The sequence below is a fragment of the Hipposideros armiger genome, unplaced genomic scaffold (assembly GCF_001890085.2).
Source record: "Hipposideros armiger isolate ML-2016 unplaced genomic scaffold, ASM189008v1 scaffold_31, whole genome shotgun sequence".
In the NCBI taxonomy this organism is placed as follows: Eukaryota; Metazoa; Chordata; class Mammalia; order Chiroptera; family Hipposideridae; genus Hipposideros; species Hipposideros armiger.
In genome coordinates, this window is record NW_017731381.1 from 4,696,792 (window position 1) to 4,724,129 (window position 27,338).

Below are 27,338 nucleotides of genomic sequence, written 5' to 3' on the forward strand. Positions count from 1 at the left end.
CAGCCCAGCTCCAGGTTGAGCTGTTGTTCAGCATCTTAGCTGTAGAGGGCAGCGTCACTGGCCCTCATATGTGGGATCCGAACCGGGGCCCTTGGCGTCCCAAGCCAGTTCTTAACCATCGCGCCACTCGGCCAACCCAACATGTTTATTTTTAAGTATATGCTCTACCCATAAACATGTTTACTTTCACTTTACTCTTATCAGTCTCATACATGTGCAGCCCAGCTTATGTCCCTATACTAGTAAACAACTTGTTTTGCAAACCTCAATCCAAAAACAACCTTATTTACAGTGTATTTTATATGCTCTATACAGCCTTGTATCCCAGCCTGTGTGCTTTATCCGGTCAGGTGGAGAGAGTGTGTGTGTGTGTGTGTGTGTGTGTGTGTGTGCGCGCGCGCGCGCGCGCGCGCTCGAGCACTGTGGAGCACAGAGAGCTGGCAGTACTGCCAGCAGTGCCCCCTGAGAAGAAACCGCATTACATCGAACTGCTTCTTCCTACAGCTCCTGGATTTACTTGTAAGCGCCCATCTTGGCTTACCCGATGGCTGCAGCCCAATGGAAAGGGCTTCAGTTTCCACTTTGAAAAAGGAAGGTAATATCTATCTTCTTGGATTGTGAGGATGAAAGAAGATCATGTAGGTATTTAATAAACAGAAGATGTTTTCTCAGACACACTAGATCAAGTGAGTAATAAGGGAAGGACCAGGGGGTTTTGAATACATATATTTGTTGAACCAAATTGAGGCCCCTAAAAGAATGGTTGACCTGGAAAGCACCACTGGAATCTTTGGGCCTTAATGACTTTCAAACTGGAGTCCAAGTGAACTGTGTACAGTATTTCCAAATGATAAGGGAAATCACATACTTACTCTTGATAGTCTCAAGTTTCTTTACTTTTGTCTGGAACTGTATCAACCCGAGGTGACACGAGGGTTATCACATGCTGTTCAGAAGTTCTGATTGGCAGTTATATGGGTCTTTGATAAGTGTTTTCATGGGAAAATAATTAGTGGCTCAGAGATTAAATGTTGGAGAATGGTCTTGTCTATTTCCTCATTTCATAAAGAGGGAAGCTGAGGTTTAAAGAAGGAAGTGGCTTGCTAGTCATACAGCAGGCAGAGGTGGCTCTAAAACCCAGGTTCTTTGTCTGGGGCGGTTACTTCCCTTCTTTCCATTCTGAAGAGGGGGAACCTAGATTCAATGAAGTTGAGGGGGTTTGGTCTGATGTGGCAGGGATAAAGTGATTCACCAGTTTGCTGTTGCCCTTTCTCTGTTCTTGACTCATTCAGCAAATATTTACTGAGTGTCCACACTATTTGGACTCAGAAGAGAAGGCAGAGAGAAAACAGTCATGGCCGCAGGCAGGGTCAGGATCTGCTCCCAGGTCCTTCAGGACTCCAGAACCTGTTTTTTGTTTGTTTGTTTTTTCATTATAAGCATATATATATATATGGATACATGATAAAACACCCACTACACTGCCTTCTAATTAGGCTTTATCTGAGGGCAGGGATTGTCTCCTTAGTACGTGTCCAAACCTTCCTGGCACCCAGTAGGTAGGAAATCAATGCTGTGGTGTTGGCAACACCTGAATTCTAACCCCGACTGCCACTAAGGTAACTCTATGTCTTTGAGACAGACAATATGTTGCTTTCCTTCTCTGATTCTTAGTTTAATCATCTGTAAAACATGAACAGCGGCAAAATCGTATGTGGAAGAGCTGGGGGGGGGTTCATTTCAAGTTATCTCAGACTTTAGGAGAAAGAAAACATTGGGAATCTCGGCTGAAGACAGAGTCAACATTTATTGCTTCGTTTACTGCGAAACATCTTTCTCTCGCAGTTGGCAACCCTTCTTCCTTCTCTCCTCGTTGCCCTCTTTTTCTTCAAAATTCCCCTCTAGAGGGCACGCAAGCTCTATCGTTCTCGTGCCTCACTTTGCAGCGCCTTCACCCTTCACTTTGCGCAAGTGCACACTTCGCTACCCCCGCGGCCCGTAACCTCGATTAGGTGGCTCAGCCGGAGTTTGCACCCACGACGCCTGCGCAGCCTCAGCCCCGCCCCTCCAGCGCAGGCTCCGGAAACGCTTCCTTCCTACGCAGCCGCTCCAGGAGCAGCCGTCGCTGGGGCTTTGCCTCTCTAGGCCGCTAGCGCCTCTCCTCCATGATCCTGTCTGTCTGGATTGTTTCGGGGGCCCGCCGTTGAGGCTGGGCCGCCCTCGGACGCTTCGATTCTCAAGTCAGTCACTGGTGAGTGAACCCCAAAGGAGCTTGAGTACGGGCGGGGCCCGAGCAGCCGGAACAGGTGGGATTTCCCCTCACTCTGGGAATGGGTCTGTCCGCCCCGCCCTCCCCCCACTCCCGGAATGGGCTCTCCCCCTCGGTCCCAATCCCTCCTCCCGGGCTGGGCAGCGTTGCCATGGTGACGGCCGGCAGGCTGAGGCCTGGCGTGTGTCCTCGCAGGTGCCAGGGCGGCCCGGAGCTCATGGCGCGGCGGCACTGATCCAGGCCCGGGCGGTGGCCGGGTCCCGCGGGCCGGTATGGCGGGCCAGTTCCGCAGCTACGTGTGGGACCCGTTGCTGATCCTGTCGCAGATCGTCCTTATGCAGACTGTCTATTACGGTTCTCTGGGCCTGTGGCTGGCGCTGGTGGACGCGATCGTGCGCAGCAGCCCCTCTCTGGACCAGATGTTCGACTCGGAGGTAGGGTCCCCGGTCTGGCGCGGGCGGTCTTCTCGGCTTCACCGTGTGGGTTTTGTGGCCCGACACTACTGGGCTCTAGACCTGGTTGGGACTCCTCCTGGCCTTTTTTGGCCTCGGAGCCTCTGCTGCTCCATCTGTAAAATGGAGTGACTGACAACAGAGGCTGGTTTCATACGAAGGGAAGGGACCTGGATGTTATAACAAACAGACCTGCGTTCCAGGCAACCTGATACTTCCCCTTTCTGACACGCTGACAAAGTGACTGCACTTCTCTGAGTCCCAAGATCCTCAGGTGCCAACTGGGGGAGGAAGATGTGGATAAAAGAGTGTTCAAGGAGATATAATGGACACTGCCTGAACTTTGGAGTCAGGCCTCCGTTTAAGTTCCACTTGCTGGCTGTGTGACCTGGGGCAAGTGTTACCACCTTTCTGAACCTCAGTTTTTCTGTCTGCAAAATCACGAGACTGGTAGCAGAGAGGCTGCGGGCTGCAGCACAAGGAGCCTGTACTTTTTGATTCAGAAAGGCTAGGCATCCAATCTAGACCCAAACATACCAGTTGTGGGACTTCGGTCAAGTGGCTTCACCTTTCTGAGCCTGTTTCCTCTTCTAGGAAATGGGACCGAATAATCCTCAGCAAAATGTGGTGAGGCCCAGAGGGGCCTAGGAATATGAAAACACTTTATAAAGCGTAATGGAGGCCTTAACGGTGTTTGTATCTGAGAGGCAGCTTTGGTGCTTGGTAATCAGCACTGTTCTTGGAGCTCGGAGATCTAGGATGAAATCCTTGCTCCTGCTGTTTATCCTTTACCTAGCCCTTGGGCAAGTTATAATTCAAAAAGAGGTAAGAACAACAACAATAATAATAGATTTTTGAGGATTATGAGATTGTGGATTTCAAAGGCCTTTGTAAACTGAAAGTGTGTAGATGTTGGTATTTAGTAGTATTGTGTCAAGAGTGGTGGTTTACACACCAACAGGTGACCAGTAGTCTCCTCTTAGGAGTCTGTCCTCCTGGGAAGGGCATGTTGGAATCCTGGGCTTTGTTGCCCTGGGCTCATGCATGCAACCTGAATTTTAGACCAGGGAGGGCAAACCTTTTCTGAGTGTGAGATAGTAAAGATTTTAGGCCACAACTACTCAACCGCCATTGTAGCGCAAAAGCAGCCATAGACAATACTTAGGTGTGGCTGTGTTTCAATAAAACTTTATTTACAAAAATAGGTGCCTGGCCCATGAGGCCATAGTTTGCTGAACCCTGTTCTAGACTTTGCTCTTGCCGTTTACTAAAAACAAAGTGTTGGGCAAGTTACTTAACCTCTCTGAGCTTTTATTCCTTCTTTGTAAGAGGAGGAGGATAACCCCTTCCTGGCTGCTGTGAGTGGGGCAGGTGAGATACCATAATGGAGGTCTGTGAAAGCCCCCTTGTTGGAAATAGGCTGCCATACTGATGAGGGGGCATGTTGTCATCTGTGCTCTTGGAAGAATGCTTGTTCCTTAGGAGGCTGCTGGGGTCCTGGATCCTGGGGTTCTGCCGGGTCACTTCTCCAGCATGTTTCCATTTGTGATTCCCCCTCAGATCCTGGGCTTTTCCAGCCCTCCAGGCCGGCTCTCCATGATGTCCTTCATCCTCAACGCCCTCACCTGGTGAGTATAATCAGTTTTGCTATCCAGCTTTTGGGGTCTTAGCACCAGAACTAACTTCCTAAATGTGGTCATGAGACAGGCTGGCACTTGTTCCTGGGGACTGGTGGACTAAAGTGGGTGGCAGAGGCCGATTCTGGGACCGGCTCCATCACAGAGCTCCTTTCATTGCTCTTTGGACTTAGCTGGAAAGCTCTCCTGTCACTCTGTGCATGCTGCCTGTGGGACAGCTTCTGTCTCAGGTCACTTCCCTAGTGTGGAAGGAGATGAGGAAAGGTTTAGACCGGGAGTCTGGAGAACTGGATTCTGTTCTTTGTCCGTGTGCCATTGGCCAAGTTACTTTCCTCCTCTCTGGGTCACGGGCTCCTCATCTGTACACTGAGTGAAGTCTAAGGTCACTGAGGACTACTGCTTGTCTTTTGAGAGGTAGGTAAGCATAGTGATTAAGATCTCAGGCTCTGGAGGCAGACTCACTTACTTGGCTTTGAATCTCAGCTTTACCAGTGATTATTGGACAAGTTCATCTGTCTAAGCCCTAGTTTTCTCATCAGGAAAATGAGGCTAACATTATCCATCTCATAGTTGTAAGGGTTAATTGAGTTAACTAGAGCAGTGCCTTGCACATGACTAACCTTGACCTTACTTACACTGGAGGTTGAAAGCTGATGAGGGCTGATTTTGGCCTAAATTTGGCCCCCAGATATGTTCTGTTTGGCTTACACAGTTGTCAGTCGACGCATGGTGTTTAAAACATTTTCCCACTTAGTTGAAAATCAGAATATTTTATATAAAAAAAATCCAGATTTCTGGCTTCTCATGAAAAATGGGAGGATTGATTCTAGGCCAGACTTCTAGCATGATGACTTGCTCAGTGGCACCTGGCTCTTGTCCCCACTTTAGATGGGACGTGTGTGCTTCAGGGTGCCACAATCCCCGCTAATCCCTAGGATTCTCTTAGTGACAGTTGCCGTTTGTCATCAAGGTCGTACTTTGTTCTTCTACCCAGCCTGACTCACTCTCAGCATTACCTGCCAGGTTCCTCTAGGCATCTAATAATGTAAGCCTGGCTTCACACTTCTCTTGCTTGCTTCTGACCCCTATGCTGTCATCCTAATTGTCCCTACATCCCAAATAATCTCAGGTCCAGGACAACCCAGTGACAACTCACTGCTGTCCTCTCCCCACAGTGCCCTGGGCCTGCTGTACTTCATCCGGCGAGGGAAGCAGTGTCTGGATTTCACTGTCACTGTCCATTTCTTTCACCTCCTGGGCTGCTGGTTCTACAGCTCCCGTTTCCCCTCGGCGCTGACCTGGTGGCTGGTCCAAGCCGTGTGCATTGCGCTCATGGCTGTCATCGGGGAGTACCTGTGCATGCGGACGGAGCTCAAGGAGATCCCCCTCAACTCATCCCCTAAATCCAATGTCTAGAATTGGGTCCTGTGGACATCCTGCTGGGAGTTTGGACCCCCAACACCTTGGGCTGCTCAGACCCTCCAGATGGGGTCCAGCCCAGGTCTGAGAGGAACCCTGGAAATGTGAAGTCTCTGTTGGTGTGGGAGAGATAAGTGAGGCCCCGTCGAGAAGACAGGGAGCAGTCAGGTTCACAGCTGTAAGAATGGCCTCTGTCTGCTGAAGCCTTGGTGTGTCTGGGAGGTCAGCAAGGGGTCCTCGTTCAGGGTAATAACAGAATTGGAACCATGTCACTCTTGAGCCACCATACCTGTCACCAGCCTGTTATTTTAAAAAAGAAAAGAAAATCAACGAGAACTGGTTGGAGCAAACCACTCTTCTGGTCATCTGTCTTGCCTCCCTGGGACAGCTGTTACCTTTGCCATGTTGTCGAACCACAGCTATTCTGTCCAGAGAAACACGGTGCCTGGATCCATAACCACAAAAAGATGTAGGTGCAAAGTCTTAGGCTGCTGTCAGGGAGAGGACGGCAGATGGAGGCATCAAGCACAAGGGAAATGCACAAACTGTGTCCTGCTTCGTGCATGTGTACACACACCCGTGAACCCATGACTAACGAACTTCTCCACTGGGTGCCTCCCTTGCTGCCAGCTTTCCACACAGCAGGCGCTAGGACCCAGAGAAGAGTGTTAGCATCGCTCCTAGCCTTACCCTCATCATAGAGCCACTGCCTGTTCCATAGGAACGACCAGGCACCCTAGCTCCCACTGGACCTCAGATCTGGCAATAGTTCCTTTTTCCTGACTTACTTGGAATTCTTCAGTGGGAAGGGTACGGTGGGTGCCCAGAGATAGGAAGTCCAGCCTTGCGGCTCGACCTGCACTCAGAGTGCTGAGGGAGATAGGAATTTGCTGCTAAGATTTTTCTCGGGGGTAGAGTGTCCTCTGTGAGGGGCTTGCAGCTGTCCTTCCTGTGTACACAAATACAGTATTTTCCACGGATCTACCTGTGTGTACTTTGTACTGCCATGGTTGAGACAGAGAGGTCAGCACAGCCAGGCAAGGGAGCTAAGTATAAAGGATTAGCAGGTCACCTTCTCCTCTCCTGGGCCTCAGATTATCCCTCCATTTGGTTAAAACACTAAGTGCAGGGAACTCTTATGTCCCACCCCCTCCACCATCAGCCTCCCCCGCTACACCTTGGGTGAACCGCCATGACTCTCAGGATTCCTTTCGCACTTGATTTCTGAACATGTCCAGAGGAACGCTCTGGTCTAGACCCCTTCTGCATTGAAACCATTGGTGTTCCTCTTTGGGTCCTCCAGAGTCTGTCCAAGAGAGCTGTCAGTTTTTAGCCTTTCGTGATAGGGCTACACAGATGAGTTTGTTGTCTCCAAACTAGCCTCCTGAGTAGGGAGTTGAGGCTGACAGGATGAAGGTTTAAGAGTGACTGTGCCTTGGCGGAGGCTCGTCACTCGGTGCCCCGGCTGAGCTGGAAGGAAGCAGCTTAGTAATGGGACCCTCATCCTGGCCGCAGGGTCAGGAGGCGAGACCAGCTGAGATGACTTCCCCTAGGTCGGTGGATTTCCCCAGACACCACAGACTCTAAAGGCATGTGACTAACTTTATTTCGAGGAAGGCATCAGAGCGCTCGTGTGGCTGCCACCTCCCTTGGTCATCTGTGGTGGTCGCTCCAGCCTGTATCCTCACACCGTTTTGGGAGTTTCCTTTAAGAGCTTCTGCCATTCTGCATATTTCCTGTGATGACAGAGCTCTCCCCCTTGAGCGTTAATTTGATTTTTGGAAACAAAAAGTCAGGGGAGCCAATTTTATTTTTTTCAATAATACAGTGACTGCGCTGAAGGACACGGGTCAAAAATATGTGACCTTAACGAGATTTTTTTGATTTGAAAAGTAACAGTAAAAGCCATATCTAGAGGCAAGTTCCAGAGAGAACTGGGTAATTGCCATGATGTCATTTTGGTAAAAAATAACATTTATTGAGTATTGAATAGATGTCCAGCAGTGGGCTTTCCATCTCCTTGCTCACATAATCTTCACAACAACCTCCTGAAGTAGAAAATATCATCCATATCTTACAGACCAGGAAACTGTAAGGAATTTGCCCGAGGTTACATGTTAGGAGCTGGCAGAGCCAGGACTTGTGACATTAATAAACTCATTCTGAAGACATTAATAGCTCAAAGATGTAAAGTTCTTATTGGTTAATCAGTCTATCACCTTAATAATCATACCTTCCTACTGCACTGTTTTATACTAAGGATGTACAGTGCTTTATAAACATTATTAGCTTTCTAAGAAAAACTGATAACACGGTACATTAAATGTGGCCACAGATTTCCACGTGTATGGAGGGGCCAGGATGGCAGCCAGGAGGCACTTAGGGATGGGGTGGGAAGCTTCAGGTCCCCATGAGTCCTGTGGGGTGCACAGCTCCAACGTGCCTCAGGAAGCAGTTTCTTAGACTTTTCTTCAGGGACTCCCAGATCAGGAGAGCTTCCTTCTGGCGGTCGCAGGGCAGTCAGTATGCAGGCGAGGGACTCCTGCCAGCAGCTGTAGCTGGAGGACTGCAGAGCCTCGGGCTGGGTGAGTAGGGGTGGATTCAAGGCACAAGAGAGGCCCTCTGTGGAGAGGGAACTAAAAGGCACTGCCCTGCTTGAGGTTTTCTGTAGGAAAGTAGCAAAAGGTGGTGTAACGGCATTGAGATGGGGTCGAGGGACCTGCGGCTTCAGTCCTTCTGGCCACAACCTGGGCAAGTCAGATTTCTAGAGGTCTCATGATAGGAGGCTTTAGAGAGCTGCAGTAGAGGGCAGAGTTAAGTCCTGGAGTCCCGTTACTAGCTGTGGGATCTTGGATAAGCTACAAAACCTCCCTGTACCCCGGTTTCCTCATTTGTCAACTGAGGATAATAATAGCGCTTCCCTGGGTGGTTGTGAGGATTTAATGAGAGGTCGTGTGTAAAGCACTTAGCACCAGACCTAGCACATGGGAAGTGATCCATAAATGTAAGCGGTTATAGTTCTTGGGCCATCCCTCCCCCCATTTTACAGAGGACACACCTTTCTTCTGAGCCCTGTTACATAGGGGATGGGACAGGCTTGCCAGGTACAGCCAGCAAGTATTCTGCTCCTGTGTGCCATGCACTGCGAAGTGATTTCTGCATGTTCTCACTTAATCCGAGAAGATGGGCACCATTATTTCCTTCATTTTGCAGGCAAATTGAGGAGAAGGAGTAAATAAAAACTTTCCTTGACATCACTGATAAGAAGCTACGCCTGTCTGCCTCCACAGCCTCATCTTTTCATGTGCCAATCATGTTTGAGTGGTGCTTGGTCCAGATAGGGAGAGGGACAGCTTTAGGAACCTAGATGCCATTTTAGCAAAAGGTTGTGAATGTGAACATAAGATTGACTGTTTAACAAGCAGCTCCTTCCCTTCAGTGGGCAGTTAGGCAGCTGCTCATAAGTGAGAAATAGGGTCAGTGCTGGCCTGGAGGCGCTGTCAGGGTGCAGAGGAGGCATGGAAAACAGGCCAGCCATTTGTTCAACACCCCACAAATTGGCATTACCTACATCCAGCCTGATTTGCTCAAAGCCCTCTGGAATGGATATTAATATCCCTATTTAATAAGCAGATGAAATAGGCTCAGCGAGGTCATGTGATTTGTTGAAAGTCACTCAAACACTTTAAAGTTAATTTCGCCCCCACCCTCCCCCCCAAGTTAATTGTTAGGGAGCCATTTCTGGGCTGGTCTCTGATCCCTGATATATGTTGCAGCCTCCTGCCCAAATCAGGATCTGAGCCCAGAAGAAGAACCTCAGATTGAAGTGATTAAACAAAGGGAGACCCCAGCTGTGGGATTGTGGGGGGCAGGTTGCCTGAGGTGCAGATTGGGATAAGGCTGGAAGAATGCACTGCTGCCAGTCACTAGCACCCCACCCCCCACCCCCTTCTCCCAGCCGCGGTGCCCTGGCCACATTGGGTCCCACAAGCTTCCTTTAACTCCGTGTCACTTCCCGTGGTGGGCGACCGGGGCCCAGCTCTGGCTTTCTTTGAGGCAAAGCAGAAGCTGGCAAGCTTTTGGGCCACCAGTTGGGGTTCCCTGGGCAGCCTCCCTTAAAGAATAGTGCATGGGACCCCTCCGATAGGGTTTTTTGGGGGGGGCGGTTAGCGGCCTGCCCTGACCGCCTGCTGATACCCTGCTGATGGCGCGCGCAGGACAGAAGTTCATGCGACGGTGGAATGGTGAAATGGAAAATGCTTGGGAGGAAAGATCCAGGAGAGGTGATTTTAGAAGGTTGATGGGATTGGTGACGTCCAGCAAGGGTAACGAAACGGAGACTCAGGAGCTGGGCTAGGGTGCAAACGGAGTGGGAAGACAGCTTGAAGTGGAGGTTACTGGGGTGGCAGTTGCGCGGAAGTGGCGGGGGCGGGGGATGTACAGTAGGTACCGGAGCACCGCCGCAGAAAGGCGGCGGGCGGCGGCGGCGGCGGCGGCAGTGAGCGAGCGTGCGCTGAGGCGCCGGGCAGCCGTACCCAGGCAGAGCCCGGCGGCACACAGCGATCCCGCGCCAGGGCCGGGTCCAGGCTGTCGGCACCTCCCCAAGGGAGACACGTTCCATTTTCTGCCGGCTCGGGCCAGGTGATTCTCAGTCACGGTGCTGAGCACCCGTGGGAAGGTGGGGTGCGAGCGGGCAGGTTCAGGGGAAGACCCCCCATCTTTCTCCCTCTCTCCCAATGTGGGACTCCCTCTCCATCAGTGGCTCCTGGGGGTGGGGTGGGGGCTTTGCGCCCCTGGATGGCTCCATTGCTTTCCCCAGGGCACCCGCGCCCCTCAGCCTGCCTCAGGGGAACAGGGAGGATTATAATCTTCCTCTAGACGAGAAAGCCTGGGTTTTCCTCTCCCCAACTGCATGTTCAGGGCCCCGTGGCTTCTACCGACAGAGAGTGACTCCGACCGGATGGGTGGACCAGGGCTGGGGATTGGACGATGAACGTGCCATGTCACATGGGAACAGTTGGGGAGCAGTGCCAGCTTCCCACCTGACCGTGCTTTCCGTAATCTGTGACTCAGACAGGGCCCAGCGACACCCATTTATTGACCCGAGGGTATGATAATCAGGGTATGCACGTGCATGACGGGCTGGACGCTTCCGTGGGCATTTTCCCTTTCTTCGGAAAAGGAAACGCAGAGCAGCCAGGAGACCCAGATCAGAGCTCCTGCTCCACCGCTCCTAGCGGTGTGAGCCCGGGCAAGGACTTCCCGCCTCGGCACCGCGGTTTCCTGATCTCCTTGGCTTGCAGGGCCATTGTGAGGCATCTGGCGCCCTGGAAACACCCGAAAAATGTTCCCTTTCTATGACTTCATGGAGTACACCACTGAGGAGGTGCAGCTCGCTGGCTTCTTTGTTCCGGGTTCTAGACTGACCTTAAGAACCTGGGGGTGGGCGAGAAGCGGCCTGAAGTCCTGATGCACGCCCTCCCCCGCCCTCCGCTAGGGCCTCTCGCCTCCAGCCTTTCCAGACCCAGACAAACAGAGCCGGCGGTAGTCTTCTTCAGTGCCATATGGGAGATTTTATTTGTATACTCGCCAATTTCACCGCCCAGCCTTCCCATTCAGATGTTTGCATGACCTCTGCCCTCCGCTCACACTTTGGCTCCCATCCAAGGCCGTACCACCTGTATGAGAGACCGTGGTGTTAGGAGCTAAGACCGCCCCCAGGGGGCGCTGCCGTCCAGGGAGAGGGCTTCGGAGCCTGGCGTGGCGATGGCTGACCTGGTTGGGGATGTGGGTTTTGTGAAGGGGAAACCTCCCTTTTTGCTGGACCCCCAAGCCCATCACCCGCTTCCTTTCTTGGGACCTGAATTCTCTCGTGGAGCGGCTGGAGTATTTTTCGTGCTAAGGAAGTTTTTCAGAGTACATCTTATTTGAAGCGTGCATCAATAAAACAGAGTGTTGATTTTGCCTGAGAGGGGATGAGATGTGGCAGAGCCCTACTCAACCACTCCCCTCCCCCACACTTAGAAATTCCTAAATTCGCTTACTCAGACGTCTGTGAGAGTCTGAGCCTTCGCGGTTGTGGGGTTGTGGCGACTCTGAGGCCTCCAGGCAGTGGGATGACTCACCTCAGAACCCACAGTCACCAACTGTGCCTCCCCTCCCCCACAGCCCCTGCTTGGATTCTGGGAGGCTCCAGCCTGCTGTGTGGCCTTGGCCAGTGGCTTCCCCTCTCTGAGCTTCCCTTTCTAGGTATGAAGTGGGGCCTGCCAGCCACAGCCTCCAAGACTCAGGATCCCAAGCCCTCTGACCCTGGGGCCCAGCTCTGGGCCTGGTGTGGGGTGGGCATCTCACCCTGCCCGGCAGTGGCGTTGTCACACCCGGTATGGATGGTACATAGGCAGCTCAAGCGATGCAGAGCAGAAGCGGGTGCAGCAGCGCTTGACCAAGCGCAGGGTGGATGGCCTGCACATCACGCGGGGCCCCGGGAGGTGGATTCGTGTGGGCAGCCCCTCAAACCAGATCCACCGGCCAGCGGCTTCCACTTGCTCCATGTCCCCCGAGGCAGTTCTCTGCTGGTGGGTCTTCAGGAAGATGAGCCGGGGGCACTCAGTGGGTAGCTGCCTCCCTTGGGTTCCAGAGCTGGCGGTCAGGCCGTGACCTCTCGGTGTCCTTGGGGTCTCAGACTCCACCTGATCTCGCTCTAGCACTGCTGCACGTGACTGCTGGGGCTCGTTCCTCTTCCCCACCCCCACCTTGGGCCTCGACTCCTTAGACTTCCCTCTGGATTCTAACTTCTTGGACTCCAGTTTTTTCTTGGAGCACCTAGCCTCCTGGGGCTCGCCAATATTCTGGTCCACTCCATCGCAGACAGCGATGTTCCTGCAAGGAGAGGAACGGCAGTCAGCAGAGCAGGACTAAGGCACAGCCCTCCAGCCTGGCAGCCAGCTCAGGGGAGCCTGTTAAGAAAGCTAGAGGGAGAGCATTTGAGATCTTGCTTCCTGGCAGCTGTTGTCAGTTTGGGCTCAAATACACTCTTATACATATATTTTTTAAAAAAAGCTAGAAGGCCTGAATAGGAACTTCTCTACCCAGAGGCCTTGCGCCCGGGGGCAGGGGATGTGATACCATTGGCAGCAGGGACGTGAGACGTTGGGAAGGTGAAAGGCAATCACTAATAGTAGGTAGGATACTGGGAATACGGATGGTCTGCATTGGCCAGTAGGGTAGGGTTCTGCCTTCTGGATTTCGGTTGATAAGGTGAACTAGTCCAGTAGTTGTTTTCAAATTGTGTTCCAAGAAATACGAGGGTTCCCCTCAACCCACAAGGGCAGGATACCTTCCCCCCACAACAGCACAATTGGGGTTTGGGGACATATTTGAAGAGGTTTGGCTCCTTTGAAAAGGTTAGAAAACTATGGGCCAGGTGATCCTGACCCTCTTGCCTGCTCTAGGAGGACAGCTCAGAGAGAGGAGCCCAGAGAGGTGGGTGGTCCAGAGGTAGTCAATGCTGGAAGGGTCTTTCCCAAAAGGTATCTATAACCCACTGAGTCCCCTGGAAAGTGGCAGCACCTTCCTAGCTGAATGTGTGGAGCGGGGCGAGGCCTCAGGCTCAAGATAATGACAATACTGATGATAATAATGGCCACTATTGACTGAGTGCCACTGTGTGTCATGCCCGGGACCCTCACAGTCCTGTACAGTGGGACGCAGTGAAGCGGCAGAGTGGCTTGTAGAGTACAGGCTTTCGAGACAGACAAGCTGGGCTTCAAATTCGCTTCTGCCTCTTACCATCTGTGTGATTTGGGGTAAGGCATTTAATTTCTCAGCGCCTTGGTGTCCTCATCTGTAAAACTGGGACAATTCCATCTACCTAATAAAATTGTTAGGAAGAATAAACTAAATGGGGGCATGCTGGTAAACTAAGTACCTGGCACTTAGCAGGTACCTAATAAATGTGAGCGCCGGTGCATCCTGGGGTTGTGTTGACTTGAGGGGGTTTGGGGAGGAGTGTCCCTCCTGCTCAGGGCCCCTGGTGGTGGTCAGACCCATCATTGGACGATGATGACCATGGCTGTGATCACAGCTCTGATATCACACAGGAATGGCTTCAACTCCTAGCTCTGCCACGTACCGGGTCAGGTAACTAGGACAAGTCACTTCATCTCCTGAGCATCAGCTCAGTAAAATAGGGCTCATAACTACCTCTCTCATAGAGCCTTTGTGAAAATTCAGTTCTCTCAATTCCTTAGCACAGTTCCTGTTTCTAGGAGAGATAGCGTGGGTCCATTGTGGGGGCTGAGCTCACCCAGAGGAGATCAGGATTGTCGGAACGCTGAGCAGTGAATTCCAACACCTCTTGGCCAGTTTATGCAGTTCTATGATCCGGGGTTTCGAGTTCTTGAGTAACCTCAAGAGCGACAAATTTTTTAACACCTGCCAGAGTCAAGAAACCAGAAAAACAGAAGCTTCAGCTTTCCTGGGATAGCCTCCTACTCCCTGCCACCCACACTTTGGCTCAGCTCAGCCTGTGATTCCTTCTGGATGCCTCAGGCAGGCAACCAGGGGCCGCTAGTACTGCACGGGTGCTCAGGCTCCCCTCAGCTGGACCAGGATGGGGCATCTTACCGTTTTAAGTTGGTTCAGCTTAATTACTTTGCTGACAGGCTGCTGTCTCTTGTTCCGTGGTTCTTCATCTTGCATCTGAGAGACAGAGAGAGGGAGAGCTACCTCAGGAAGAATCCCCCTGAACGCCTCCATATGCTTCTCCATTTGACTCAGCATCATTTTACCAACACTAGACTAGGAGTTTTGTCACCTTGATTTGAGGGCAGAAATGGGGAGACCATTGTAACTCTTCTGACCTCCCTTCACCTCTCCCTTTCCCTCCACCTGCTCTAGTTACTCCTCGTAAGGCCCCTCTAGGTCCAATCCCTAGTCCAACCTCGAAAACCACTCCATTCTTGGGCCTCTTATTTGCTGATGGACTCATGCTGGAGCCCTGAGGCTTCAAACACAGACAGAGCAAGACTGGTGCCAGGTACTCTCCGTGCCCTGCCCCTCTCAGTTCAGCCAGCACTCAGAGTGGGCATCAGGATGGCTGTGCTGCAGTTCCCAGGGAGGGGAGCTGTGACATCACTGAAATGTGTGACAGCAGCAGGGCTTGGTCTCCAAGGAGTACGTGTGTGGCAGGGGTGGGGAGTGGAGGGTGAGGCAGAAACTCCCATCTGTGGAGAAACCTAGTAGGTGCCAGACAGAGGCATCTATTGTCACCACCTTCCTGGGACGTAAGAGGATTATCTCCTTGTTTTTAATCAAGTAGCCAAGGCTCAAAGAGGTTAAATAATTTACTCAAGGCCATACAGCTAGATAATGGCCGAGCTGGAAACCTCAGGTCTGACAGTCATCTCATGAAACCAGGGCTTCCCAGCTATGCTCATCAGTTCATTCATGTCACACGTTAACTGCACCTGCTCCATGTCAGATGTTCTAAGTGCTGGAATCAAAGGAAGTTCTTACCCTCCAGGAACTTACATGGAAGGCAAACAAAACAGTGTGGGTGCTTGTAAATGTTTAATAGTTGGCTCTCTGAAACAAAGTATGTATACGTGTGTGTCTATTATAATCTTTACTTAAAGAGTAAGAAGAGAGTGAAAAAGTGAGAGAACAAAGATGTTGGAATTCCACTTAATCATCAATGATGTGATCAACTTATTTGCTGTATTGGATCACAGTCTTCAAATACTCGAAGTATATTTTCTCAATTTTTTTTTTTAGGCCATATAGTTGCAACTACTCAACTCTGCTGTTGTAGTGTGAAAGCAGCCCTAGATAATATGTAAATGGGTGGGCATGACTGTGTTGCAATAAAACTTTATTTACAAAAAGAGTTGATGGCCTGGATTTGGCCCATGGCCAACCTCTGGTCTGGACAATCAATAAAACAATAAATCAAACCTGACTTATCACGTTTACTTATTTCTGTGGTGTAAACATTCCTATCACAGCTGATTTCAAGCTCCCAATGTGATGTCACTGAATACAGAGTTGAATGGAAATGCAGAGTACATACCATTATATGTTATATATTTCTACTATAGTTCTACAGCTGTAAAGACTCAAGAGATAGGTAATAGTAAAAAGTAGTCAAAAAAATAGAAGGTGATGAGTTTAAGCATTTTTCACTTTTGTTTTTAATATCATTATTTTAATTAAGCTTGTATAATTTAGTTTTTAATGATGGCTCCACTTAACCAGCCAGGAGAGTTTCTGAAAATGTAATAGTCTGTAGCGAGCCCTTATGAGTCAGCTCCAGCATACCACAGATGGAAATAAGTGTGTGGCGAACACTAAACAGGGCAGAGGGGACAGGAGAGCAGAGGTAGAAGGAGGAATGGGAAAGATTCATCAAGATGAGATTACAGCAGAGACGTGCAAGAGGTGAGCGATGGTGGCAGGAGATGAGGGCAGGGAGGGCGCTGTGGTGAAGGGTTGGGACAGACCAGGGGGCACTGCATGAGATATAATAATTCGGGCTGCATGAGAATAATCTGGAGAGTTTGTGAAAAACAGCTTCTCCACCCCATAGAGTGGGCCAATCTGATACCCAGCCGAGTGTGGCAACCGCACCACACCAGACCACGTCTCGGGCGGAGCGGGGCGTGCACAGACGTGCTTAGCTCTGCCTTTAGGGCTGATGGACCAAGCATGCACTGCAGAGCAGCTTCTTACATGTACATGTCCTTTGTTATTGGGGTGAAGAAGGAGGGGGTGGCTAAACATGCTGTGGCCCAGGGAAGAAACCCAGGAGGTGACTTGGGAGGGAAGACACAGAGGATCCCTCCCCGCTCTCCATCCTGTCTACACCAATACTCCTTGGCTTCTCTGCCTGCTCAGCACAATTTCAGTTCTCATCAGCTGGACTCTACTGGACTCTGGTGGGCAGTATCAGAATCATCTACACCTTCCACTCAGGCCCCCGGGAACCAAGGGCTGGGGACCCACTGAGAGCTAAGCACCAAGGACAGCAACATATGAGGCAGAGCATGCCCGCCTCAGGAAGCTCGAAGGCCTAGGGGAGCGGTACCTCTAGAGTATGGGCTCCTTAAGGGTAGGAGGTTTTGTCTGTTCTTTTCATTGATAAATGCCAAGAGCCTAGAATAGTGCCTGGCAGATAATGGGTACCTAATAAGTATTTTTTGAAAAATTGGAATTAGTAGTATTATCAATGATAAGTCATTCTGTGGGCTGTTGGAACACAGAGGACAAGCCTGAGGAATGGTAAAGGGGTATGAGGTGGGCAGGGCATTCTCAAAGAGAGAGTTTTTAAAAATATAGGTGTGGATGGGGAATTACGAACAGTTATGTGGCTGCCAGAGTAGAAACTAGGGGCCAAGAGTGGCAGCGGCTGAAACTGGAGACGCGAGCGACACAGACCGCTCAGGGCTTGACCACCAGGCAGGTTGCAGTTTGTCCTGAGGGTCCAGAGGACACTGAAGGGGCCCTGGCCACTGAGGCAAGGTGGCTGAGCCTGGCCGAGGTGCCCCTGCCATGCTTTTCACCTCTCACCCTTTCTCTTCAGAAGCTGCCTACTCAGGCAGTTCATCCCCGAGGAGACAGGGAGTTCTCCATGACCACACTTTGTACCCAAGCAATGGCTCCCACAGCCATTGTCCATATTCCATCTTGCTGGGTCCTTCCACTTACATGGGAAAACACATTTGTAGGGAGAGAGACTTACCCAGGGACACACAGCTGGCAAGCCTTGTGGACTAACTCCAAGAATCTTGAGTGGAAAACTGCCGCTCTTTTTTTTTTTTTCTTTTTCTTCAGTTGTGGTAAAGTACACATAACATAACTTTTACCACTTACTCATTTTTATTTTTTTAAGATTTGTATTGGGGAATTGGGGGATGGGAACAGTGCTGGGGAATTGAGGGAATGGGAACAGACAAGTTGCTGTCGTTTTGTTCTTCAGTCTAGTTGTGGAAGATGTTGCTTCGCTGGCCCAAGTTGGCACCATCATTGCGCTCTTCCCGGGCGAGGCAGATCAGTCGCTGGCTTATGGACGGCTGCTCACGGCAGCTGCTGGCCCCTCACACTGGCTGCTGGCTACACATGGTAGCCCATGGCAACCCACTGCAGCAGGGGTTGCAGCCTATGCTGTCGCCGGTGACTCACGGCAGCCCAGCTCCAGGTCAAGCTGTTGTTCAGTATCTTAGCTGTAGAGGGCAGTGTCACTGGCCCTCATATGTGGGATCCGAACCGGTGCCCTCTGGCGTCCCACGCCAGCTCTTAACCAATGTGCCACTCAGCTGGCCCACCACTGACTCATTTTTAAGTATACAGTTCAATAGCGTTAAGTACATTCACATTGTTGTGCTACCATCACCACCATCCATCTCCAGAACTCTTTTTATCTTGCAAAACTGAAACTCAGTACCCGTTAAATAGCAGCTCCCCATTTTTCCCTCCCACATCCCCTGGCAACCACCGTTCTATTTTCTGCTGCTATAAATTTGACTGCTCTAGGTATCTTATGTAAGTGGAGTCATACAATATTTGTCTTTTTGTGACTGGCTTATTTCACATAGCAAAATGTCCTTAAGGTTCATCCATGTTACAGCGTGTGTCAGAATTTCCTTACTTTTGTTAAGGCTGAATAATATTCTATTCTACGTGTATACCGTATTTGTTTTACCCATTCATCTATTGATGGACACTTGGGTTGCTTCCACGTTTTGGCTATTGTGAATAATGCCGCTGTGAACACAGGTGTACAAATATCTCTTCAAGACCCTGCTTTAAATTCTTCTGGGTCTATACTCACAAGCAGGATTGATAGATCATCTGGTAATTCTATTTTTAATCTTTTAGGAACCGCCTTACTGTTTTCTATAGGGGCTATACCATTTTATATTCCCACCAACAATGCACAAAGATTCCAGTTTCTCCACTTCCTCACCAGTACTTTCTGTTATTTTTATTTGGGTTAAGTCTTCTGTTTTGTAGGCCTCTGCTGATTGGGACCAGTGATACGGGGGGCACCAACTCTTTACCACCAGGTGGGAGTGAAAGTCCAGGCTTCCCACATGGCCCCAACTGACAACACCCCATAGTCCTGGGAAGGGGAAGGTTGCCTCATTACCGCCAGGCAGAGGTGGCCATCTAGGCTCTCGGCCTCCTTTACATTGGGGGGAAGGGAGTGGTACCTCATTATTGTTGGATGGGGATGGCAGCGTGGGCTCCCGACAAAGCCTCCACTGACACCATAGAAGTTGTGGGGAAGGGTACTTGTTACTGCTGGGCAGTGAGGAAGCCCGGGCTCCCTACTTTGCCTCCTCTACCACCACCTGGAGGTGCTGGGGAGAGAAAAAGATTCAAGTCTGGGCTTTCCCCTCTACCTCTGCTAGTGGAGGTCGGAACTGTGGTTTCGCTGGAGTGGGGCATTTCATGTCAAAAGATTTATGTCTTGCTAGGGTGCCCCTTTCCCAGTCCTTGGACAGTAGAGAACAGGTTTTTCATGGGGGTGATTTTTGTCTGCCTGTTTGGCATTTCCAGGTTGCAGGCTTTTCCAGCACCCTAGCAGAAAGAAAACCCAGGGACTCACTGCTGTATCGTTTGAGTCCTGGGGTTCCTGGTTGGTCTGCCTTCTTATGTTTGTTTTATATATAACGTACAGCATTTTAAGCTGTACTTAGTAGGGGGGGGGGATAAAGAGGAATACATCTACCCCATCTTGTTCAGAACCGGAAATTCTCTTTTTATTCTATACTCCCTTTATCCCTATAAGCCCAAGCTAGAAATGTGTCTGGATATATAGTTCTTTTAAGAGCTTGTGGGTCACTCTGAATCTGATTCAGGTCCACTCTATTAGACAAAAACCATGCTCACAGTTTCTTTGAGATAAGTCCTTCTCTCCATTAGGCTTCTGCCTAAATGGTTACGGGACAAATACCCTTAAGCTTTCTAGAATCTGCTTTGTTTGATTTACAGGATCTGTGAGGCACACCTATCACCTCTTTAGAGGTCTTTTATCTGACCGAATAGTACACTGAGGCATTGTCTTAAATCTTTGAGATGTAAACCAAAGGTTTTATAGTCACATTCTCAGTTTCATTTTTGGACCATGTTATTTTGTTTTGTTTTGTTTTTCTGGCAATGCGCTAGATTTGAGCTTTGTTAGGAAACCATTTCTTAGTTTTACCATCATTTGCCATTTGGAGAGGCTGAGAATTTTTTGCTATGAAGTCCTGGATCCTTCTTAATCATCCTTCCTTTTAGCTCAGCATTTCTCAACCTCATCACTATTGACGTTTTGGGCAGGATAATTCTTTGATGTGGGGGGAGGAAGGGGTGGGGAGAGGCATCTGTCTTGTGCATTGTAGGATATTTAAGTGTCCTTGGCCTGTACTAACTAAGAAGCCAGCAGCAACCTCTCCAGTTTTGACAACCACAAATGTCTCCAGACATTGCCAAACGTCCCCCAGGAGGCAACATCCCTCTCATTTGAGAACTGCTGCTTTAGTTTCTGTCTCTCCTCTTGCATTTTACTATAAGCAGCAAGGAGAGACCACTTTAACACCTTACTTGGAAATATCCTTAGCTATAATAGATCATCCAACTCGTTAGGCACATTTTCTGCTTTCCATGTTACTACAGGCAACAGGGTTGCTAAACTCTGTGCCACAACATAACACGAATTCTCCTTGCCCCAGCTTCCAGCAGTATGTACCCTGACTGTAGCCTATCCAAGGCCTGAGGCTTCTAGTAACAGCTTTTTCAAGGCACCTTCACTCTACTCTCCTCAAAATGTATTGCCCATTTCTTAACGCCACTCCCATATTTTAGAGAGCTGTGACAGCCACACTCTACCCCAGCACCCAAATCTCTATTATGTTATCTATTGCGGCATACCAAATTATCCTAAAATTTAGCAGTTTAAAACAAGAGGTATTTCTTTATCTGAGAGGTTTTGAGTATCAGGAACCCAGGAATGCTCTAGCTGAGTGGTTCTGCCTCAGCCTCTCACGAGGTCGCAGCCAAGCTGCTAGCCAAGGCTGCATCATCTCCAGGCTCTACTAGGGCCGTGAACTTGCCTCCATGCTCACTCAGGAGGTTGCTGCAGGCCTCTGCTCCCTGGATGTTGGCTGGAATCTTTAGTTCCTTGCCACGTGGGCCTCTCTGCGGGGCTGTTGACAATGTATTATAGTAGGTTGCTCCCTGCAGAATAACTGATCCAGGCAATAAAGAGCACACACACCCAAGATGGAAGCTGTGGGTGGTCCTTTATTGTTAAAATCCTAATTTTAGAAGCAACGTACCATCATTTCTGCCAAGTCTTATTGGTCATATAGAGTAACCTTGATATAGCATAGAAGACTACACAAAAGTCTGAATAAACAGAAAGTAAGGAACAGTGGGAGTGCTTTGGGTAGCTGCTGCATTTCAGTTTTATTCAATTCAAGATATTTTCCTTATTTTCTTTTGGACTCCATCTTTGACTCATGGACTATTTTGAAGTGTTGTGTTTTATTTCCAAGTATTGGGCTCTTGTCCAGATATCTTTCTGTCATTATTTATATCTTAGTTCTTTTATAGCCATGAAACATATTTTGTATGATTTAAATTCTTCTAAATTTATTGTGGTTTGTTTTATGGCCCAGAATGTGATATATCTTGGTGAATGTTTTATGAGCGGTTGAAAAGAATGTTTATTTTGCTGTTGTTGGGTAAAGCGTTATAAAATGTCAAGGAGAACAGGCTAGTTGACAGTGTTCAGGCTTTCTATGTCCTTAGCTCTTTTTCTGTCTAGGTCTTGTTATTGATTACTGAGAGAGAAGTGTTGAATTCTCCAACTGAATTATAGATTTTTCTCTTATTTTAAAGGTCTGTTAGTTTTTACTTCATGTAGTTTTGAAGCTGTGTTATTAGATGTATATTCATTTATGATTGTTACGTCTTCTTAGTGAATTGAACCTTTTATCTTTATGTAATGTCCTTCTTCATGTCTGGTAATCGTCCTTCTTTTAAAATCTACTTTTTCCGTTATTAATACAGCCACTCCAGTTTTGTTTGTACATACAGCTTATTCCATCCATGTATGTTTAATGCACGTGTTTCTTTATAGTTCAAGTGGATTTCTTGTAGATATCATATTATTGACCCTTGCTACCCCCCACCCCCACTCTAATCTGTCTTTTCACTGGTTGTCGATACAGTTGGATTAAAATATTCCATCTTACTATTTGTTTTGTTTTTTTTCCTTTTTTTCTTCCTTACTTGGATTAATTGATGATGTTTTGTCAGGGAAAAACCTTAATCTCATGGTACGAAAAGTAGACAATGAGACTCACTATATCCAATCAAGACAGCTTATTGCTCCTAGCACACCAAGCAACGTGCATATCAGCATAGTTTTGTGTTGGTTCCCTCAGCTCTAAGTCGAACAGTCATGATACAGTCATCTCAGATGCACAGTGGGTTTGTGTTGTGGCTGAGAAACCCAGGCCCAGCACTTTTATAGCAAGTAGTAAGCAAGCCTGCCTTTGTGTGACATGATCTCACCTCTCAAAATTGCCAGCTGTATTCACAATCCTGAGCTAGGGCCTAGGCGAAAGAGAAGGCAGGGCCTTGCCATCTCGACATATTCAACAAGTCACGTTGAACACAACGAGGCCCAGGAAGACACCTCCCAATATTTTTATGATTCCATTTTATTTCCACTATCGGCTTGTTATTTATACCTCTTACTTAAAAATTTGTTTTGGTAGTTGCTCTTGCATTTACAATATATATGTTTAATTAATCACCGTAAATCTTTGAATAATATTATATCATTTCTTATATAGCGTAAGGATCATTTAACAGTATATTTCTAATTCCTCATCCTATAATTTTTACTATTGTTATTGTCATACATTTTCCTTTTATGTATGCTATAAGCCCATAGTGTATTGTATTCCTTTGCTTTAGACAGTCAATTATCTTTAAGGTGATTAAAAACCGAAAAATGTCTTATATTTATAATATTTACCTTTATTCCATCCATTTCCAGAGCTCTTCATTTCTATATGTAGATGCAGATTTCTCTTTGGTGTCATATTCTTTATGCCTCCAGAACTTCCTTTACCATTTCTTTCTTTCTTTTTATTTCAGTTACAGTTGACATTCAGTGCTATTTTGTATTAGTTTCAGGTGTACAGCATAGTGGTTAGACATTTATATAATTTACGAAGTGACGCCCCTCCCCCATTAGTCTTGTACCCATCTTACCATTTCTTATAGTGCTGATCTGCTGGTAATGAATTTTCTGTTTTTGTTCATCTGAAAAAAGCATGTGTATTGCTTCATGTTTGAAAGATATTTTTTGCTAGGTATAGAATTCTGGATTGACAGTTTTCACTTTCAGCATTTTTTTTTTTTTTTTAGNCAAAATATATTTTTATACAAAAGTGTGTACACACTGTTCTACATCTTGTAGATGCTCTACATCTTGTAAACTTACTGTAACTTTTACTGCTTTCCATATCAGTATATAGAGATTTGTCTTATTTTTTTATTCTACTATACAAATGTACCCTAATTTATTTAACAAATTCTGCTCTGACAGACATTTGAGCTATTGCCATTTTTTCACTATTACAATAATGCAATGAATATCTTTGTGCATATATTTTTACCAATGTATCTGGGACTAAATTCTGAGAATATAAATTGTTGCATCAAAATGTATGTATACTTAAATTTTTGTTAGCTATTGTCAAATAGCCTTCCCAAAACATTGTACCAACTTTCACTCCCATTTTCAGTTAAGGAGGTGATTTCCTACTTTCCTACTTCCTCCCCCACAATGGGTATTATCTAATGTTTTTGTTATCAAATGATAATCTGATCTGTGAAATATTTTTGCTTGTATTTGTTGCTGTTATTTATATACCTAATTCTGACTAAGGTTGAGCATCTTTTCTTCTGCCTATTAACCATTTTATGTCCTTTTAAGCGAAAGATTTATTTATACCCTTTGCCTGTTTATCTTTTGGGTTGTCAGTTTTTTCCTACAGATTGGCAAGAGCTCATTATATATTATGAGAACTGAACTTTCATTATTACACATGTAAAAGATCTTTTTTTTACAACTTACCACCATTTTCTTTTCCTTTGCTTACACTTGTTTTCTGTGTACACATTTTGATTCTTATGTTTTGTAGAATTCATCAACCCTTTAGTCTGTAGGATTTGGATTTAGATAAACAATCCTCTCTTCAAGGTATTTAAATTTTTACTAAGTTCTTTTGTTTTATGAATGGCTTCCTTTACATTTAATTATTTTTCCATCTAGAATTTTTTCTGGTATAACGAATATATTAGTTTGTTCTAAGTGTCTAACCACTTGTTCAACACTATCTTTTGAATTATGTACATTTTTCTTGGTGATTTGAAAATCTATCTGTACTTCAGACTAGAGATCTTTTCTTTACCATATATTTACTCTATTCCTGAAACTCTTAATCTACTTCATTGATCTTTTTATTCATTTTCCAATTCCTAATTGTGTTAATTACTGTAGTGTTACATTTAATACCTTGTTAAGCTTGACACCTCTCATTACTATAATTTTCATATACTAGGATTTTAATTTCTATTCTTCTTTTTTTTTTTTAGCTGAGCCATCCTGCTACCTGTTGGCAGCACAGCGGCAACTCAGCTCAGGCCGGGCATCGAACCGCTGTTGCTCAGAGCTCACACTCTTGAGTGAGCTCTTAACCAACTGAGCCACTCAGCCGGCCCCACTTACAGCATTTTAAAAATATCATTCTGTTGTCTTTTGGTCACATAACTTCTCTGATGAGAAATCTGCTGTAATTCTTATCTTCGTTTTTCTGTAGGTAGTTTGTCTTTTTCTTCTAGATGCCTTCATGATTTTCTCTTTATCTGTGGTTTTCAACAGTTTGAATATGATAGATCATATTTGTGCATGTGTGTGTGCACACACAAGTGCGTTTCTATCTATATCTCTTCTCCTCCTGACATTCAGATTACACATATGTTAGCTCTTGGATGTTCTGTTCTCGGTTTGGTTTTGTTTTGTTTTGTTTCACTTTTTTTCTCTTTCTGTTTCAGTTTGGGTAGTGTCTGTTGACCTATCTTCAAGTTCACTGATTCTTTCCTCAGCTGTGTTGAGTTTACTGATGAGCCTGCCAAAGGCATTCTTCATTTCTGTTACATGTTTTTAAAATTTTCTGGCATTTTCCATATGCCTCTTTTTTATAGTCTCCATCTCTGCTAAAATGCTCCTTCTGGTTATGCATATTGTCCCTATTTTCCAATAGAGCCTTTCACATATTGTTCTAGTTGTTTTAAATTCTATATCAGATAACTCTAGAGAGTTATCTGCGTTTTGAGTCTGGTTCTGTTGATTACTTTGTCTCTTGACAATAGGACTTTTTGCTTTTGTAAAGTTGCTTTTTGTAACTTTTTTTTGGTAACTTTTGATTGATTTCTGGACATAATGTGTAGAACAGTAGAGACTGAGGACAATATTATTTATGTTTGGAAATTGTTATATCTCTTCTTAGGCCATTCGTGTGGAGGACTGAGTCGATTTTGTCAGGAGTTGAACGAGGGTTGGGTTTTATTGTTTCTATGATTACTTTTAGTGTCTGTGACCCCCACGGATTCTATACTCTCACACTGGGCCTTTAGCAATTTAATTAAAAACTATAGTTGAACTCTTCTTACCTGCTTGCATGGATACCCCATCTTCCTCCTGCTTCACAAGTGTGCCAGTGCCTGCATCCCATTTCTTCTTGGAAACTTGTTTGGAATTCGGGTTCATTTACTGCTGTGCAACCTCAGCTCTCTGATGGGTTCGACAGAAGTTATAATTCTATAGATTACCTAAAAATTTTAAAAAGTTATTAGTGTGGTAATGATACCCTCCTTAGCTTTTTGCATCTTAGATGGAAGCCAGAAGTCTAAGCCATCTATTTTTTTCATTGCTCCTTTCAATTCCTTTTGCCATCCACTCCTGGGTCTGCTGCCTGGATCTTTCTCTTGGCTGACACCCTTTCAGCATAGCCCCCAGAATTATTTCTAGCTTGAATTCTTTTCCTCTCTCTACCTTTTCATCTGGCAAATATCTCGCAAAGTGAAGGGACAGAGGTTCCTGATCTGTCACTATCTTGGAGACAACTCAAGATAATCCATGGAGTCCTGTTCCCAGAGATAAGCCTGAAAAGGAGGGAGGTGACTTTGGGATCTGAGCTCTCATCCACTGTACTTCTGGCATGGCCTCATTCCTCTGTGCTAGGAAATGAGACCAAATATCTACTCCATTCATTAGTAAGGAATAGGAATCAAACTGACAAAACATTAGTTGTAAGATAGAAACTGAAACAAGATAAAAGAGGAACAGGCTGGGAGTAATGATTACAAGCACAGTCTCTGGAAGCAGCCTACCTGCGTTCAAATTCCAGTTTCATCACTTACTCACTGTATGGCCTTGGACAAGTCCCTTCACCTCTCTGCATCATAGTTTCTGTATTTGTAAAGTAGAAATAATAGTACTTTACCTCACAGGGCTATTAAGAGGATTAAAAAAAGAATTAATATATGCAAAGTACTTATAAAAGTGACAGGTACATATTTTCTGTAGAAGTATTAACTATTAGAGAGTACTTCCTATAATTTCAGAAATTCATGGAAGAAAGCAGTTTACTCCCTTTCTCAGAACCCATTACAATCAACACAGCTAATGTTTATTGAGCATCTTCAAAGTGTCCAAGTCCTGTACTAAGCATTTTATGTGAGTTATCTCATAAGAGGTAGGGATTAACTAACGATTCCTACCTAATAGGCAAGGAAGTGCAGGATCAGAGAAGTTAAGTGTTTTACACAGCTGACTAGATGCAGAGCTAGGTTCACAACCCAAAGGGTCCGACTGCCATATCTGTGCTCTCAACCACTGCACTTGTTGCTTCCCATAAACTAGTTTCCTTGCTTATAAAATAGTGGGAAAGCTGGTTGCTGTATTTATCTCACGGAGTTGTTTTGAGATCCCAATAACAATAGAAGAGGCAGTGCTCTGGGTGTTTGTACAGGGTGCTGGTCCCCTGACAGGGAAACCTGACCGTGTCATGACTTTTCACACCGCCATCCCTTTGCACATGCCCTTCCCCTCATCTCTGCTTGTGGAACTCATTTCTTCAAGACTCAGCTCAGCTCTCAGGCCTAGATTTTATTCTAACAGTGGAGGGATTTAAAGCAGGGGGCGGCACATCAGACTTGCGTCCTGAAATGATGACTGACTGCTGCGTGGGGAATGGAGTGCAGCAGGCCCAGAGTGAGTACAGGAAAGCCATCTAGAAGGCTACTGTAGGAGCCACGGGAGAGATGGTGGTGGGAACGGAGAGGAATGATAGATTGGAAGGATATTTAGGAAAGAGACTCGACAGGAAATGGAGATGTATTTTAATGTGGACAGCGAAGGTCAGGGAGGTGCCAAGGATGAGTCCTAGTTCTTGGCTTGCTCGAGTATGTTCGTTGAATGAATGATCCAGTGAC

The 27,338-nt window shown here is 47.0% G+C and overlaps 2 protein-coding genes and 1 pseudogene across 6 annotated transcripts in view; 1 reads left to right on the plus strand and 2 right to left on the minus strand.

Annotated features, from left to right (window-relative positions):
• The window catches only part of LOC109379899 (60S ribosomal protein L15 pseudogene), a 1,856-nt pseudogene extending 1,325 nt beyond the window's left edge, over positions 1 to 531 (minus strand).
• Positions 532 to 2,062: 1,531 nt separating this feature from the next.
• The window catches only part of SYS1 (SYS1 golgi trafficking protein), a 28,452-nt gene continuing 3,176 nt past the window's right edge, over positions 2,063 to 27,338 (plus strand). Inside the window, exons 1-4 of one of the 3 annotated variants that reach the window (XM_019637030.1) lie at positions 2,063 to 2,251; positions 2,438 to 2,703; positions 4,282 to 4,349; positions 5,534 to 6,757. In XM_019637030.1, the coding sequence (XP_019492575.1) occupies positions 2,542 to 2,703; positions 4,282 to 4,349; positions 5,534 to 5,774 (471 nt within the window). In that variant the 5' untranslated portion in view covers positions 2,063 to 2,251; positions 2,438 to 2,541 and the 3' untranslated portion in view covers positions 5,775 to 6,757. Of the gene's footprint in view, positions 2,252 to 2,437; positions 2,704 to 4,281; positions 4,350 to 5,533; positions 6,758 to 27,338 lie in introns of those variants that run through there. The other 2 variants (XM_019637029.1, XM_019637031.1) reach the window with 2 other exon arrangements.
• Positions 9,138 to 27,338, minus strand: part of TP53TG5 (TP53 target 5) — an 18,831-nt gene continuing 630 nt past the window's right edge. Inside the window, exons 2-5 of one of the 3 annotated variants that reach the window (XM_019637024.1) lie at positions 25,515 to 25,673; positions 14,403 to 14,477; positions 14,083 to 14,210; positions 9,138 to 12,656 (exon numbers count right to left, since the gene is read on the minus strand). In XM_019637024.1, coding sequence (XP_019492569.1) covers positions 12,149 to 12,656; positions 14,083 to 14,210; positions 14,403 to 14,477; positions 25,515 to 25,535 — 732 coding nt within the window. In that variant the 5' untranslated portion in view covers positions 25,536 to 25,673 and the 3' untranslated portion in view covers positions 9,138 to 12,148. Of the gene's footprint in view, positions 12,657 to 14,082; positions 14,211 to 14,402; positions 15,593 to 25,514; positions 25,674 to 27,338 lie in introns of those variants that run through there. The other 2 variants (XM_019637023.1, XM_019637022.1) reach the window with 2 other exon arrangements.